The 17,084-nt window shown below is 39.9% G+C and overlaps 1 protein-coding gene across 1 annotated transcript in view; it reads left to right on the top strand.

The window, feature by feature from the left end:
* Positions 1–17,084, top strand: part of GRM8 (glutamate metabotropic receptor 8) — a 751,450-nt gene that overhangs the window by 351,175 nt on the left and 383,191 nt on the right. The window contains exons 4-6 of the mRNA XM_059711703.1: positions 5,044–5,179; positions 5,633–5,787; positions 6,979–7,116. Coding sequence (XP_059567686.1) covers positions 5,044–5,179; positions 5,633–5,787; positions 6,979–7,116 — 429 coding nt within the window. The remainder of the gene's footprint in view (positions 1–5,043; positions 5,180–5,632; positions 5,788–6,978; positions 7,117–17,084) is intronic.

The raw sequence follows: 17,084 nt of genomic DNA, 5'->3' as shown, positions 1-17,084 counted from the left end.
GTTCTCCATAAGTATTTGTTCAGCCGAAGTGAATTAATTATGCAGTCCCCCTTTCCTGAAAAATACAAATTGGCCATGATGACAAATACTAGGTGAGGCAGAGGAATAAAAAAACTGTGAAATGGATTTAGACTGTGTAAATCTAACTTCACTAACAAAATGTTTAATAGATCCTGAATGAATAAATGAATAAATCATTGCATTCAGGCTGAAGTCTATGTCTGGATTGCCTGTTTGCCTCACATGAAATAGTCTTAATAAAAATTTTCCAGCCTTCATATCTGCTGGCTATGAAGTCAGTAGTAATCTCAGAATGATGCTTAGGATATGGCATCTTTAATGGGATGCTTAAGTAATCACAGCAATTTAATTAAAAGGGCAGTAATATTTTGAAGCAGCTATTGTTCCCTAGAGAGTGTTGTAGTTTTGGTCTTACATTTTTATAGTTACCTAATGCTTCGGCTCACCACAGTTTTGTGTCTATATGTTTATTTGATTTTTTAAAGACATTATAGTTTTCAACTTACTGCTAGACTTTTCCCAAATGTTTCCTCCTTCAAATATGTGATCACTCCTTTCCAGACTCATTCACTGGCCCCCTCTCCAAAGCTCGTGGGTTTTCCTAGCTCCATCGTTCACCTTTTCTTATTGTTGACGTCAATGTCAATGTTTCCTCTGAGTGATCTCTTCACTCCCAACACTTCAACTACCGACTGTGTCAGCATCTGACAAAATTGTAATTACATCTCCCTTCTCTCTCCTTAGCTCCAGGCCCACTTTTTCAGTTTGATGTTTCATGGGTTCTTCAAAGACAACCCGTCCTGAATCAAAATCGTGCTTTTCTCCTCCACCTACCTGCTCACTCTCCAACTTGAGTTTTTCCTACTTGCTTAATGGTGACACCGCATAAACCGGTCACAAAGGCCCAAACCTTGGAGTCATACTTAGTGGTTTCTCATTGCCTCCTACTTAGATCAAGTCAGCACAGCCTAAATGTATGCAATTCTCATTTGCCAATCATACTTCAATAGGCTGTAAAACCTAGTAAAGCACCACAGATTCTAACTCACATTCTGACAGCTCCATTTGATGCTCCTTAGCTTAGGTAGCACTGTGTTTCCCCTTTGCCTGTCCCCATAACCTCCCAGCTGGGCTCATTGCCGCCTATTCTTTCCACTCTAGGGTGCCTTCTACATCAAAAATCCTCATCCATTTTTCTTTCGTAAAATGCATAGATGACATATTTTTATGGGCTACTAAAACATTTAGGGAGGAATTTAAGCATTTTAATTATTCATAATCTCCCATAGGCCTGCACACCGTGCATAATCTGGCCTCTTGCCTCACACTCACCTCTCATCTTTGTCTTACATTTCTCTCCCCATCATTCATGAACTCCACTGGCTCTTCCCTGCCCTTTTCCATGCTCTTCTCTCCCATTTTCTCTCCTTTTTGACCTCAACTAAGTGACATCACTTTGGGGAGGCTTTTCCTGAATACTCCTCCCTCTAAATTAAATTCCCTCACTCTTCCCCACAGGACTTGCCATAATTTATAATTATGCGCTTTTTTGTGTTTTGTTTTGCATTAATCCTGGCTCATGCACATTTCTAAACACTGTGAAGTCAGAGACCATATCTATTATGTTCACCATGACATCCCATGGCCCCCACATAGAATCTAGCAGACGGTGGGTACTCAATACATATTTACTGAAAGAATGAATCCATCATCTCAACTATTAATGGCATATCAGTAGGCTAGTTAACTACATGCTCAGTCAATGGATTATGGGCAATTCCCACCCCTGAAGGCCATGCTGTAAGGTTAGTAAAGATATTGCAGGGATAATTTTGATTGCTTTAACGTAAAGGAAAATAAACCTCCAGTAATCTAGAATGTTAATCATTCATTATTGGCATGCATGTTAAGTCTGATCACAATACACTGGACATCTATTGTCTGGCTATTAGACATGTCCTCTTTATTTGGTTACCTGATGTTTTTTCCTAAAACATAAAGCCCATTCTGTAGTTCTCCTGCTTATGAATTTTTCAGTGGATTTCTTAGAACTAACTAAAATGTTCAATCGGTCCGGAATGAATGAATGTTTTCAAGATAAAGCCCTAATTACTTGCGATTCTCAAGCTAGGCCTGGCCATTCTGTCCAACTTCAACCTCAGCCAGTCTATCATAGGCCATGATCAAGCAAGGTTCTTTCATACTTGGCCTCTTTCAGAAATAGCCCACTTTTGTCCCTATATGGTTGTTGTATTTGTCTTTAAAATCCATCTCTCTCAGCCCTGGCCAGTGTGGCTCAGTTAGTTGAACATCCTCTCATGTACCAAGAAGTTGCCAATAGGATTCCTTGTCGGGGCACATGGCCAGGTTGCAGGCTTGATCCCCAGTAGGGGACGTGCAGGAGGCAGCCAAATGATGGTTCTCTCTCATTGATGTTTCTCCCTCTCCCTTCCTCTCTCTCTAAAACCAATAAAAACGTATTTTTTTAAAAGAAGAAACTCTTACCTTTAAAAAAATTTCACCTCTCTCAGACAGTTTTGTTACATATTCCTCTGTGCTCCCATTTATGGTGTATTCTCTTAATTTTGAAATTTATCCCATATTCCATGATAATTTATTGGAATGTCTATCTCCAAAACTGGATGATAACTCCTGGATTGGACTCTGTATTCCCAGTGTTCAGCCTAATGCATAGCATATAATGGCATCCAGTAACTTTTGGGTATCTGAATGCATTGCTAATTGTTTGGGAGTAAAAATGCCTTTTCCTACAAAACAATGGTATGAATGGTGATTTAATATTCAACTGACTCAAAAAGCCTGCTTAAAACATAATAGAACTGAAACATATTGCTAATATTGCTTTCCACACCCCTAATATTAGTGTGTTATTTCTCTGCTCTATTGCCACCAAGAAACCTTCCTTCTTCTTTTATCCTAGTCCAGTGGCAAAGATCTATCTTAAACTTTTCTTTTTGGTCTCTCTTTGCCTTACAAGGGAAGGCCAAGGAAGAGTTCTTTTCTGTAATAGTGGAATGAATTTCTACCATTTTGATTTTCATGATGGAGACACATGTCAACTGAGGGTTTGAATCTTTGGGATTTGTTCTTGTCTCAAATAGTCATGAAAACCACTTGTTTCATAACATGCCATTATGCTAATGCATAAGAATTTTGCTGCCATACTATGAGCTATAAAATGAAAATAACTTTAAAGGAGCTCTATTAATAAATAAAAGTATCAAAAGGACCTTCCTATTAGTGTTATCATGCATAAGAAAGTCTTACTCATGCTTTTCACTAATCCAGGAACTTGTCCTTTGACTTGTATCAAATGAATCAAAAGGGTCCTTCGTCCTTGACTCCTTAATTCTCGTCACACTTTCTGCATACTTTGGTTTTCTTATAGACAGCCACAAAAATAATGCTTAAATTTTGGAAAAACATGATGTATGATTAAGTAATTGATGTAACATATATGATACATACATTATAATGCAAACAAACATGACTGCTTTTAATAGGTGAGAAAGGCAGATGTTTTAAGAAACAATATTCTGTACCAAATCATGTGTTTTTATAAAGTAGCACTGTTGGTGGGAATGCAGATTGGTGCAGTCACTGTGGAAAGCAGTATGGAATTACTTCAAAAAATTAAAAATGGAACTATCTTATGACCCAGTGATTTCACTTTTGGGAATTTATCCAAGGAAACTTGAAACACTCATTCAAAATGAATATATGCACACCTATGTTCATTGCAGCGTTATTTACAATAGCCAAGAGTTGGAAGCAGCCAAGTGCCCACCAGTAGATGAGTGGATAAAAAAGCTGTGGTACATTTACATAATGGAACACTACTGGGCCATAAAAAAGAAAGATATCTTACCCTTTGTGACAACATGGATGGACCTGGAGAGTATTCTGCTAACTGAAATAAGCCAGTCAAACCCAGTCAGAGAAAAACGTGTACCAGATGATTTGATTCATTGTGGAATCTAATGAACAAAATGAACTAACAAGCAAAAGAGTGACAAACTCATAGATACAGAGCAGGCTGACAGCTGTTGGAGGGTGGGAGTTGGGTAGGGGTGTGGAAGGATTAAGCATAAAAGGAAAAAAAAGAGAAAAAACTCATGGACATGGGGCACAGTGTGGTGATTGCTGGGGGCAGGGGGCTGGAGGGAGGAAGCAGAGAGTATAGGTGGGATAAATGGTGATGGATAGAGACTTGACTTGGTGAACACACAATACAGTACATAGATGATGTGCTGTAGAATAGTGCACCTGAAACCTGTATAATTTTGTTAGCCAGTGTCACCCCAATAAATTCAAGAAAAAAGAAAAAGGGCAAGATATAAAATGTTGGTGATGATATGGAGAAAAGGGAACCGTTATGCACTATTGAATACTCAAGATATAAAAATCTAAATTGGTACAGTAACTACTGAAAACAGTATGAATGTTCCTCAAAAACTAAGACTAGAACTACCATATGATACATCAATCCCCTTCTGGTTATGTATCCAAAGGAAATATAAAGAGAATCTTGAAGAGATATCTGCATGCCCATTTTCTTTGTAACGTTATTCACCATACTTAAGATATAAAATACCCTAAGTATTCATCAACAGATAAATAAATAAAGAAGATGTGACCATATATGTGTGTGTGTATACATGTATATTTCAGTCTTGAGAAAGAAAGACATACCACCATTTGTGACCACATGAATGGAACTTGAGGGCAGTATGCTAAGTGAAGTATAATGGTGGTGACCAGGGGTAGAGAGCCAGGTTGAATAAGTTGTGGGGAGCTAACGTACAGTACAGTGATTATAGTTAATAATATTGTTTTATATACTTACAAGTTGCTTAGATAGTGTACCTTAAAAATTCTCATCACAAAAGAGAGAAGCAATATTCTGTACCAAAGCATGTGTTTTTATAAAGTAGCTAACCTCATTAAGTTGGTTAAATAAATGCCCTTTCTGAGTCACTGTCTTCTTTTTTAAAAAAATAGGTGGTGTTTGCATTGCTCAATCACAGAAAATCCCACGTGAACCAAGACCTGGAGAATTTGAAAAGATTATCAAACGCCTGCTAGAAACACCTAACGCCCGGGCAGTGATCATGTTTGCCAATGAAGATGACATCAGGTACTGATTAATTTTCTTCCTTATGCAGGATCAGATTTGTGGCCCACATCCTTTTTTTCTAACATATCTCATATTCAATATAAAGTCTTGTGAGATTTCACAGGAATTGAAACATTCGTATGCAATTTACAGATTGCCTTCTGGTGCACGGAGACACAACAGCCTTAGAGTTCCTAAGTCTGAAATGTCTACTGAGTAAAATCTGGGGATTGAAAGAAGTGAGACAAGTAAGGTTGATAGAATGAAGGGAATAAGGTTAAGGATAATTAACAGGTGCTGGAGTTAAAGTCACCAATATATCTCCTTTAGAAGATGATAAGACTCAGGCAGTTAGAATGATTGTCTCATGGTGCCCTACTGAATGTATATAACTTGATATAGCCATCTTGTAACATTCATAACTGTAGTGTTTCTTGATAAATGTGGTATGTTTATTTCTTTTTATTATGATAGGAGGATATTGGAAGCTGCAAAAAAATTAAACCAAAGTGGGCATTTTCTCTGGATCGGCTCGGATAGTTGGGGATCCAAAATAGCACCTGTTTATCAGCAGGAGGAAATTGCAGAAGGGGCTGTGACGATTTTGCCCAAAAGAGCATCAGTTGATGGTAAGGATGCATGGTAGAGAATTTGTTTTCATTCCAATTAAATCTAAACTCAAAGGTGAAACCAGAGGATCAGCATATGAATAAAACACACCCATTATTGATAACTCTGGAAAGAATTTTTTGTTCTGATGGCAACATTGCCAAGACAGTAACTATTTAACCTAACACATGTATTTTTATTAGAAGAGTACTTACTGGATTTTTTTTTAAGAAAGGCAATTACAGTTGACCTTACATATTTCCATGATGTTAGCCATTTTCATGATGTTACCCTCTAAGTTTTCGTATTTCCATGGGCATATCTGATGGTTATAGCACTGTTAGAGGGAGAGGGCTTGCTTCATAGAATATGAAGACGTGATGCTGGGCTGACCCTATGTATACAAACCCTACAGCAAAGATGTGGCGCATCCCTGAAAGGCAGCTTGTCTCCCACACGTCTTTGCCAATGGTGCTGACAGTGATTGCAATTTCTACCTTTGCCATTACCCTTTTGAGTAAGGCATTGTTTCCAGCTGGCCTCCCTTCAATGTGGTCATTACCCGAGCAGGCTGACACGACTCGGAAGATTATATTAGTACTGATTAGTTAATAAGCCATGAGTGGCTGCTCCCAGGCCATCCTGACACCACTCGTCTGTCCGACCTCTACACCATTGAGCTGTGCTCATTGTCAGCTAAATCCACAAGCCAGGGGAGCCCTGGAGCCCCGAGTCACTGTGTGCAGAGCATGAATTAGTTGAATTAGTTGAAAATGGAACATATAGGACATACATTTTGAGGTGGGTAAAAGCATAGAAGTCTTGAACATTAACATATTAACTCTTGAAAGGAGAGAGAGAGAGAGAGAGAGAGAGAGAGAGAGAGAGAGAGAGAGAGAGAGAGAGAGAATGAATGAGTGAATGTCTGAGTTGGTTCTGACTATTTAACATGAGGTCCCTGGTCACTGCCACTGGGAGACCTAGCAGAGGGAGAGGTTGAGATGACAACAGGCTTTCCTGTTACACTCATCCCTAGTGCCAGGTGCCTGAATGGTGACTGCTTGGTGTTTGCCATAAGGGAAGCCTTTGGTTCTCCATTTTTTTTTCATGGAATAATCACAGTATAACATAAAATTCATTTAAAAGCTCTGATAGTATTTGGTTTTGATTTTGAAAGAATATTAAAATCATACCTTTCTTCTTTAAAATAGGATTTGATCGATACTTTAGAAGCCGAACTCTTGCCAATAATCGAAGAAATGTGTGGTTTGCAGAATTTTGGGAGGAGAATTTTGGATGCAAGTTAGGATCACATGGAAAAAGGAACAGTCATATAAAGAAATGCACAGGTAGCCACTTAAATGTTTTCCTTGGCGCATTTGTTCTATCATTACCTGTGAAATGAAGTGTTTCTACATGGATAACTATGAGGGTATTTTCTGTTTTCTTCTGTCTCTTGTCATAATTTCCCGGAAGGGCTGAGCATACACTGCTCATTCAACAAACTTAGGTGTACTGTTTGGTTCTTACAGTTAAACAACAAGTGTTTATTGGGCATGTGCCAGGTGCTGGGGTATTTCAGTCCTATTTAAAAAAGCATTTATTGAGTTCCTACTTGAGGCAAAGCACTTTATTAAGATTGGGGGAGTGAGTATGGGCAACTAAGCAAGACATGATATTGCTCTCCAGTAAAGATGATGGATCAGCCCTAACCAGTTTGGCTCAGTGGATAGAGTGTCAGCCTGCAGACACAAGGGTCCCAGGTTCGATTCTGGTCAAGGGCATGTACCTTGGTTGAGGGCACAGCCCCAGTGGGGAGTGTGCAGGAGGCAGCTGATCGATGTTTCTCTCTCATTTATGTTTCTAACTCTCTATCCCTTTTCCTTCCTCTCTGTAAAAAATCAATAAAATATATTTTTTGAAAAGATGATGGATCATAATAATTTGCTATAAGACACTGATTAAAAAATTACTATTTCAATCCATGGCTCCTATAATACTATTGCTTCCCATATTCTGCATAGCACTAGCAGCTGTGACTTTTCATTTTATATACCTTATGCTTAAAAACAATAGCAATATTAAATGTTCATATTTTTTAAAAATATATTTTATTGATTTTTTACAGAGAGGAAGGGAGAGAGATAGAGAGTCAGAAACATTGATGAGAGAGAAACATTGATCAGCCGCCTCCTGCACATCTCCTACTGGGGATATGCCCGCAACCCAGGTACATGCCCTTGACCGGAATCGAACCTGGGACCTTTCAGTCCCCAGGCCGACGCTCTATCCACTGAGCCAAACCGGTTTCGGCAAATGTTCATATTTTAAATGTAAGAATTAAACATTTTCAGTTACCCATTTTTTGATCTTATGTATGGAATATTAAAAATGACTTAGAACTAAGTAGTACATTTGGCAAGGTCACAGGTATAAGGTCAGTATAAACTTTAAAAAATCCTTTTTACAATTATATCATATTATAAGAAATTAACACACGAAAAATGAAATTTAAAGGCTACTGTTTATAGCATGGTAATACAACCATAAAATATTATGGGTAATGGTAACAAAGATGCATAAATCCTCTATACCGAATACAAGAATCCTTTATACAAAACTTGAACAGGTATTTTATAACCAGACATGCCTCCCTCATGCCCATATTTTCATATATCCTCCTTTCCCTCTATTCACTTCTTTTGGAATGAGCTGTTCAAATAAAAGATGTGCTATGATAAGTGCTAGAGTGGACGTGTGAGCAGAGCAGGCATGGGGATGTGCACATGGGTGCCATGCTGTGGAGGGAGCTGGGTGAGGAGAGCTTGCATACGAGTGTGAGGAGACAGACACTAAATAAGTAAATGCATAAAGGAACAGGGACTTCCAGATGCTGAGACGTGCTTGCAGGAAACGCCAGAAGAGACTGTGCAAGGGTGACCAGGAGGCATGGCAGGGAGGGGAGTGATTAGATTGTGCGGTCACAGGAGGCTGCACCAAGTAGATGGCATTTGCAATGAGACCTGAAAAGCCAGAAGGTCTCAGCCATGTGAAGACATGAGGGCAGCCCGTTGCAGGGTCCAGGGCAAGTCTCTTTTGTTCAAGGTGCAGGGGAGGCTGGAGTGAGTGAGAGTGAGGATAGTTAGTGAGAGGGAGCATGAGGGCAGATGAAGCTAAAGAGACGGGCTGGGGCCCGGTCATGCAAGTTCTGGAAGTTCTTTCCAGAAGCTCCAGAGCTGAGGCCTTTGGGCTCTATCCTACCTGTAGGGTAGAATTACGTGAGGCTTTTAACCCAAGGCATTGCTCAAATGCCTATTTTAAGAAGATTCCTCTGGAGAAGTGTGAGGAGAATTGGAGATCAGGTATAAGAAAGGAAAAGGGTCAGTTAGGGCCCATCCAGTTCTGGCGATGGGCAGTTATGGCCTAAACAAAGACATGTGAGTTAGGGGCAGACCACAGAGAACAGAAGTCTAGTAGGTAGTATTTATACTACATGGGGAGTGACTAACAGTGGGGGCGGTAGTTAGTGATGGAATATTAAAACTCTACCAGCTAGGTCTAGGAAAATAGTTATGTACCTACCTAACAGAGAAGACAGAATGAATGGTGAATTTGGAGGCACCGACTTGAATTTGGTTTTGATGTAGCCCCATGGAACTGCCCAGCAGGTGGCAGCATAAGGTCTGGGACCCCACAGAGCTTTCTGCACTAAAAATACGTGTTAGGGAATGGCAGTTGGACACCTGGAAGTTAAATACCAGGGCAGAGATGCAGTTGCCCTTGGAGCTTGAGCAGAGATGAGGGATGGGAATTGAAAACTCTGGGGAAGGAGCTAGGAAAGGAAACAGCGGGTGAGTTTTGGAAGGAGATGAAGGAGGGCGGGGGCGCAGTCACTGTCTTCTCAGTCTCCAGGAAATAAGATGGGGTGCACACAGTGCTGCAGAGCGGTGTGGCTGAGGCATAGGAAGTGTAATAGAGAGACTCACATTGTGAAATGGAACTGGGCTTGAGGAAGTGGAGGAAAGAATGCTTGTTCAAGAAGTTTGGCAGAAAAAGGAAGTAGATACAGTAGGGGAACTTGAGGAAGAAGCAGGGGTACAGAAATGTTCTCTAGGATAGAGCATATGTAATCCTGATTTCAGATAGACTGAGCATTCAGAAGGAATAGCTAGAGAAAGAGAAATTAAATGTGGAGTAGGATATTGACAGGAATTTTAGGGAGTGGCATGAAGAGGAGGTATTATTTTAAATAACGTGACTAAGTTGAAAAAGAAGATGGAGACAAACATGCACATAAGCAGAGGGGGAAAATTCTGTAATTAAATGCTAAATTTGGGCATAGATATTAAGGAATTTCAGAAAATGTATAACTGTAAGTTCACATTTTAAATTTAAAACTTCATGGATGAGGTGCGCTTGATAATAAGAAAGATTTGAGAAAGAGCATCCAAGATGATGGACATGGTGGGTGAGCAGGGCAGAGACAGAGAGTAGGATGTGGAGAGGGGTGCGGAAGCGTGAAGAGGTCTGCCTTACTGGATAGGAGGGGGCATGGTAAGGAATAATGGGAAATAAAGAGGGGCCACTTTATAGAAGGAGTTGAGAGTTTATGCAGAGTCCTCTCTGTATTTCTCATTCAGATATATTTTCCACTGCGCTTAATTCTGAATTCTGACTGTGTTTGATCATCTGTACATTCATATCCTATTGTTTAGACCAGGGGTCCTCAAATTACGGCCCACAGGCCACATGCAAATACAAATATTGTATTTGTTCCCATTTTGTTTTTTTTTTTACTTCAAAATAAGATATGTGCAGTGTGCATAGGCATTTGTTCATAGTTTTTTTTTTAAACTATAGTCCGGCCCTCCAACCGTCTGAGGGACAGTGAACTGGCCCCCTGTTTAAAAAGTTTGAGGACCCCTGGTTTAGACTGTTTAATGAAAATCTACCAGTAACTGAAATGATGAATACACTTTTTTTATATATGTTACATAATAAAATTGGTAGGAAATTAGCTATTAACTAATTGCATAACTTGTAACAGACTGTTTTCAGAGTATACAGTTTCCCTAAATTCACATTTCCCCCCACATGTTGATGTATACAGATGTCCTTCTGGTAGCTGTAGATGGTGTGAATTGGGTACTTATTTCAGGCATAAACACTGACCTGGGTAGTAGTAGGATCCTGACCTGGTGCCATGTCTGCTTCAGATTCCTTTGATTTTCTTGGGTGTTGTTAAAATTGCAGCAATCTGTCCAATTAGAACTATTCCTGGTGCAATGGAAATAGTGCTTTACTCCAAGTGCTAGGGCAAATGCCCCCTTATGGAACAGGTTCAATACATTCCATTATTTCAGTATCATCCAAATTCCATTGTGGGTGATACTGAAATAACTTGTCCCCGGGGAGAAAATAAGTAAATAATGCAACATCCCAACTTCCATTTAAAAGCAAGCAAACCAACAAACAGCACCACATGAACATTTCCAAATGGTGAGAGAAAATACTTGTGTCCCACATGACCATCAACACCCAGTTTTCATCTCTGTTTTGGGGGAAGAGTGAAGATGATCTTGCACCTTAATGGTGAAATATACTTCAGAGGCAGGGTATTCATCAGTTAAGAAGTGCACAGGGTGTGAAAATTTATATTTCCAATTCCATATAATTCAGAAATGAATGTGGACAGATGTGCCAGTTGCAAAATTTGGCCTTACAAGGTTCGCGTTTTAACCATCCACAATGAGTCAAAAAATTAGGGAACTCTGTGAAAACAGGAAGCCTACAGGGTCCTTTTTCCTGTATTTGGAACATCAATGGTGAGTTAAGTTTTAAGCAAAATTTTACCTTGAGTGATGGTAATCTGTGAACGTAATTACTTTCTTCCATTGGGGGCGATATTCGAGATGTATTTATGTGGGTAAGAGAGTGCTTCACAGCAGGGCAGGGCTTCTTCATCTCAGCCTGCAGGAGACAGAGTGTCCTCAAGCAGTGGGGAGCGTCCTCTTCCTAAAATTAACGCAGCACCGTTTTCTGAGATGATCTTCCCTCTAGAATCTCAGGAAAACCTTCAGAAAGACGTGCTATTACTGTTAACTCTGATATCTGGCCAAGTTCCAAAGCAAAGTAATTCCCACCATCCATCTAGCTACTTATGTGGTTATTATTGCTTCTGAGAGAGCTGCTGAGTTCTGAAAGCCAGGACTACTTAATCCTACTTAAAATTCCCTTTGTCTTCTCAAGAAGAAGAAGGGATTCTTTTATACTTGTTATCATTGGGTGATGGGAGTTATTTTAGAGGCATTTATCTGACCTCTCCATTTTTCCCTCCCTTGTTCCACTTTCACACTTAATGCCTTCCCACTCCTCAAACAGACGCGCACACCCTCCCTGGAGAATTGTGGGTCCTCATCATCTCTCCCCGCCTTGGCACATTTTTCACACACCTATTTCCCCAGTTGGGCCTCTGCCAGAACTCTTCTTCCACTGTTCCCCTCGCCTTATTTTTTTCTTTTTCCCACCTTTTCTCTGGTCAGTTCCTTCCCTGATATTGTTTTGTTCAGCAAGACTCTCACTGGCAGTGAAGAGTTTGTTTGTGTGCTTTTTTGAGGTGTCACTTAACTGTTGTAATGGCTGTCATGCTGACTTTTTGTCTGTTAGAGAGGCCTACTAGTGAATATTGCAGGGACTTGAGTATGGTCAGCTAAGCTGCTCCTCAAAGGCGGACTCCCCCTTGGTCACACTGTTGTCCTCAACTTTCACTTCTCCCACACGAGTTGTGACTAGCTCTTTCTTTATTAAAACAACGCTCCCTCACCATCCCAATAAATCCAGTTGGTTCCGTATAGCATCTTAATGCCTTCCTTTTGCTATTTCCATCTATCCCTCCAATATTTATTCACTTGTTTATTCATTTAGAATAGCCTGCTTGTAGCAGACACTGTGCCGTAGATATAGAGACAAAGAGCAGACCACCCTTGTCCTCAAGTTGCTCACAGAGACACTGTCTTATTGAATTTGAAATGCTTTCCTTGTCTGGTGAGTTTCAGTCCTCAGCCAGGAGGTTGGGACACTGCTGCTTAGCCGGCATGTGCCTGACACTCAGATGCTAAATGATGGTGAGCAGATGCTACTTGAAATGGCCTATTGATTCTTATTTATGATGATAGAAATAATGGTAATGGAAAAAGCAATGTACAAATATGTTTCTTCTCACAAACAAGCAGTTCTGTCACTGAACCAAATAGGAGGCTCAATAATTAGCCCCCTGAAAGGTCTGCCAGTTACTGCCTAGTGCCAGAGTAACGAGGCATCTTTTCAGGTGTAACTACCTCTCAATAGACCTCTATACGCTTTGGGAGACTATGGAAGGTGGGAGCTTTCACCGGTTCACCCCGGACTCCTGGAGACCGTATGAGTGAATGGGGTCGTTAGGAGGGGGGTGGGATGTACACAGTTAGTGTTGGTGAGTCAGAATGAAAGGAAGCTAAGATAACTGTCCCTGTGTTAAAATGTGTTCCGTCATCCCCACTTGCCTATTGCCTAGAGTAAACTCTGTTGGGGACAGTGTCTTTACATTAGCACCATGAAGTGGCAGTTTGTCCACATGCTGCTGTTCTTAGCAAGTGAAATAGCAGAAATCCCAGAGTAACTTATTTATGCCACTTCTGATATTCCATATTGAATTCCAATAGACGCATATGAGATGACAAAATAGGCATTGATTTCAGACATAACTAGATTTCAAAATTTTACAGCTGGGATGTAAAATCAAAACCATCCTCTCATTTTCTACATGAAGAAACTGGTACCCAGAGAAATTCAGTGAATTGTTTAAAAATCACAGTGTCAGAGCTGCAATTAGAATCCTGGGCTGTTTTATTTGAATTTCTTTTACGCTTATATCCTCAAATTCTTTTATTATTTACTTATTTCAGAGTTTTTACCTTATAGTTGACAAGTATTTTTCTCTGTATATTTTATGTATGACAGCAATGCATTATGGAATTTTAAAATGGCCAGCTGTAATGTGAAATAAAAATAACATATTGGTTGTTACCGAAGCCTATGAAAAATAGGAAATACTTTAATATTCTTCACCTTGATTTTTAATGATATATTTAGTATTTGTAAGTGGGTCTGGAACAGAATAAACCATTTCATCCAGTTCCCTGGCCCCTTGCCATTTATAAAAGTATACCAAGGCCTATATTTTTAAAAAAAACCCACAAGAGAAACTTTCAAATGCAAGCTTCTAGAACTCCACAGCTAGTGGCACTGAGTTATAGCCATTCGTTTTGCTAAATTACAGTTAGTTTGCTCATTTTTTCACTCCTTTATAGAAAACAATTTCGCCTATTTGAAAGTAGTGTGGGAAGCACTATAATGTATAATAACATTCTAGAACTTGTATGCAGACAAATCACCTGAGCGCCTGGTTAAAATGCAAATTCTGATTGTGTAGTTATAAGGTGAGGCACTCTGAGCTTCCCACCAGTGGCAGGTGGTATGGATGGTGTAGGCTCTGGGCCACACTTTGAGTAACAGGGCGTATTAGAATTAGTTTATGGAGTTAGCAACAGCATCTGACATTTAATTAACAGAATAGATACTCAACTGTGCTGAAGATTACCAAAGGTGCCCTACAGTAGATCATCTAACTAGGACTAAATTGTCAAATGCAAAGCTTACAATCTAGAGCTTGTGTTGTCTGTATAACCTTCAGTAAATATTCAAATTGGTAAAGTGTAAAGATAAAGTAATGCGTGTGTGTGTGTGCGTGTGTGTGTGCTCCTCATTAGAAAAATTTGAAGTGGAGAGCTCAGTTAATAGTATACAGATGCACCTGTATCTCCAAAATTTGCAAAGTAGATTACAAAGTTTGCCATGTCAGGATTCAGGAATATTCTGAAAACTTTAAAAGGATCCTGCACTGTCAGTCATAAATGCACATAGAGTGATGGAATTGCAAAGGTCCATAGAGACCATTTTTTCTCAATTTTTTCATTTTGCAGAAAAGAAAATTGAGGTCCATCTGGCCTAAGTGAGTTGTCTAAAACCATAAAGCTAGTGGAAGGTGATGAAGGGACTGAAATCTGATTTGACACTTGATTCTTTCTTTAATCCTTTCCTGTTCTGAAGGCTTTTCCCAACACGGGACTGAATTTCACTAACCCATCCTACTATTTTGTCCTGTTCTGGGTGGCCTGGATGTTTTTCCAATGGCCATCTAAGGTTAAGTAACACCTCTTTGTGATGCTCCCTGGTTACTAAGGGCTCAGATCAATGCTCTTGGTCTGAGAAGCACTAACACTGCTTGAATTGTGGAAGCATAAAGAAGTACCTTTGATTAGATGGAGCTTTAAGGGTACATAAAGTTTTGCATTTTTTCAGGGAATAACTTAAAACAGAGGAAAAACCATTCTACATAGTTAAAATGAATTCAGGAGTTTAGGCATCCCTTTCTCTAAATCACACAGTGGACTCTGGCATTAGCTTGTTTGGGTGGAATTCACATGCATCTGGATGAACATGATCTCTGGAATATTATACTGAAGGACTCGGCAATGGAAAGGGAATATTGGCAATCACGTGACAGCAAACCATTTTGGATAATTTTAGTTGGAAATCAGCATTAAGACTTGGGTCAGTGAAGATGAAGCAGTGGGTAGAAAAGTATAGAAACATTAGAAAAATTTTTCTTTCCCTCAATGCTTATTAAACTTCATTGGAGGGAGTCAATTCATTAAAACAAAGAAAGAAAGAATATACAGATGGCTCAATATTAGGAAAATGCGGTATTCCTAACCCTAAAAAGAGTACAAAACAGTTACATATAAAGGGCTATTTATTTGCAGTATGAAAGGATTTAGACAAAATGAAGAGGTAATTAGTATGATTATTATTTAAGATAGAGGGAAGCACAAAGGCCAGTAGACTAGAGAAAGAATAATAGTTTGAGGAACTGAACAAGTTTAATATGGAATATGGCTAGAATAGAGAGCAGGTGGGAGAATAGTAAGAGAGAAGGATAGGGACCTAGCCAAAGGACAGATCATGTAAGATTTTATATGTTTCATGAGGCAGTTGAAATCTGTTATGATCAGTGACGTAATGGGGTTTCCATTTTAGTGGGATTATTCGGGCTGTAGCATAACATTGAGAAAGAGAGACTAGTTAGATATTATAGTAATTTCTCCAGAGGTGACAGTGGCCCAGGTGACAATGGAGAAAAGTGGATGGATATGAAAGGTATCTAATTAGTTGGCTACTGACTCTGAAGCTGAGAAAAGAGATCTTGCTGTAGAGATAAAGGTGGGGTACACTAGCCTGTAAATAAGGTCAGGTGAGCGAGACCCAAAACGCATGTGAAGAACAAATTGCACAGGGCCTGAGTCAGCGCTGAAGGGATTCAGACTTTGGGGAATGTGGTGAAGGAGAGGACCCTGAAATTCCTTTTTTTTCTTTTCTTTTTTTAAAAATATATTTTATTGATTTTTTACAGAGAGGAAGGTAGAGGGATAGAGAGTTAGAAACATCGATGAGAGAGAAACATCAATCAGCTGCCTCCTGCACATCCCCCACTGGGGATATGCCCGCAACCCAGGTACATGCCCTTGACCGGAATCAAATCTGGGACCCTTGAGCCCCCAGGCCGACGCTCTATCCACTGAGCCAAAGCAGCTAGGGCTCCTTTTTTTTTTTTCTTTTCCTGAGAATTTTCCTCAATACCCATTGGTATCCATTAGAGATATCCCCTAAGGACCTTTCTCTATTCCACAGCCCTAATTCCTGCCCCAGTGTGTCTGCAGCCAAACTGATTGGGTTGTAGGCTGGGTGCTTGACCCACGCGGGATCATCAGAGTCCTCCCAAGGCATATTTACAAAGGAAGCTGAAGGAGAAAGATTGGTTTCTCTTGGGAGTTTGGGGTGAGGCTGTGAGAGGGGAGGCTGAGAAGATTGTGGGGCTCTTCACCCTGAGGAGAAAGTTGGCCTAGAAGCATGATATTGACATGTAGACTGAACAGAGCTGACACATGGAAAGGCTTCTGATTGTGATCAATTTCTTAACTCTGCCCTTCCTGCAGGGATGTGGAATAGGTCCTGATACTTCAAATTAAGTTTTTCCATCCATAGCTAGCAACCAAGTGTCCAGACTAACCTATTGTAATCGTTCTGGGGAAGATTAGAGGAAATAATTTGCATGAAACTCATTGCCTGCTATATAGAGAGTGCAGCAGGTACTGCTGCCTACTTATCCAACAGAAGTTCCCGTTCTTTAGGTCCGCACCATCCAGTGGAACTGTCTACG

Source organism: Myotis daubentonii, chromosome 10, assembly GCF_963259705.1.
Source record: "Myotis daubentonii chromosome 10, mMyoDau2.1, whole genome shotgun sequence".
NCBI lineage: Eukaryota > Metazoa > Chordata > Mammalia > Chiroptera > Vespertilionidae > Myotis > Myotis daubentonii.
Note: the sequence above shows the minus strand (reverse complement) of the source record. Positions and strands in the feature narration are given on the sequence as shown.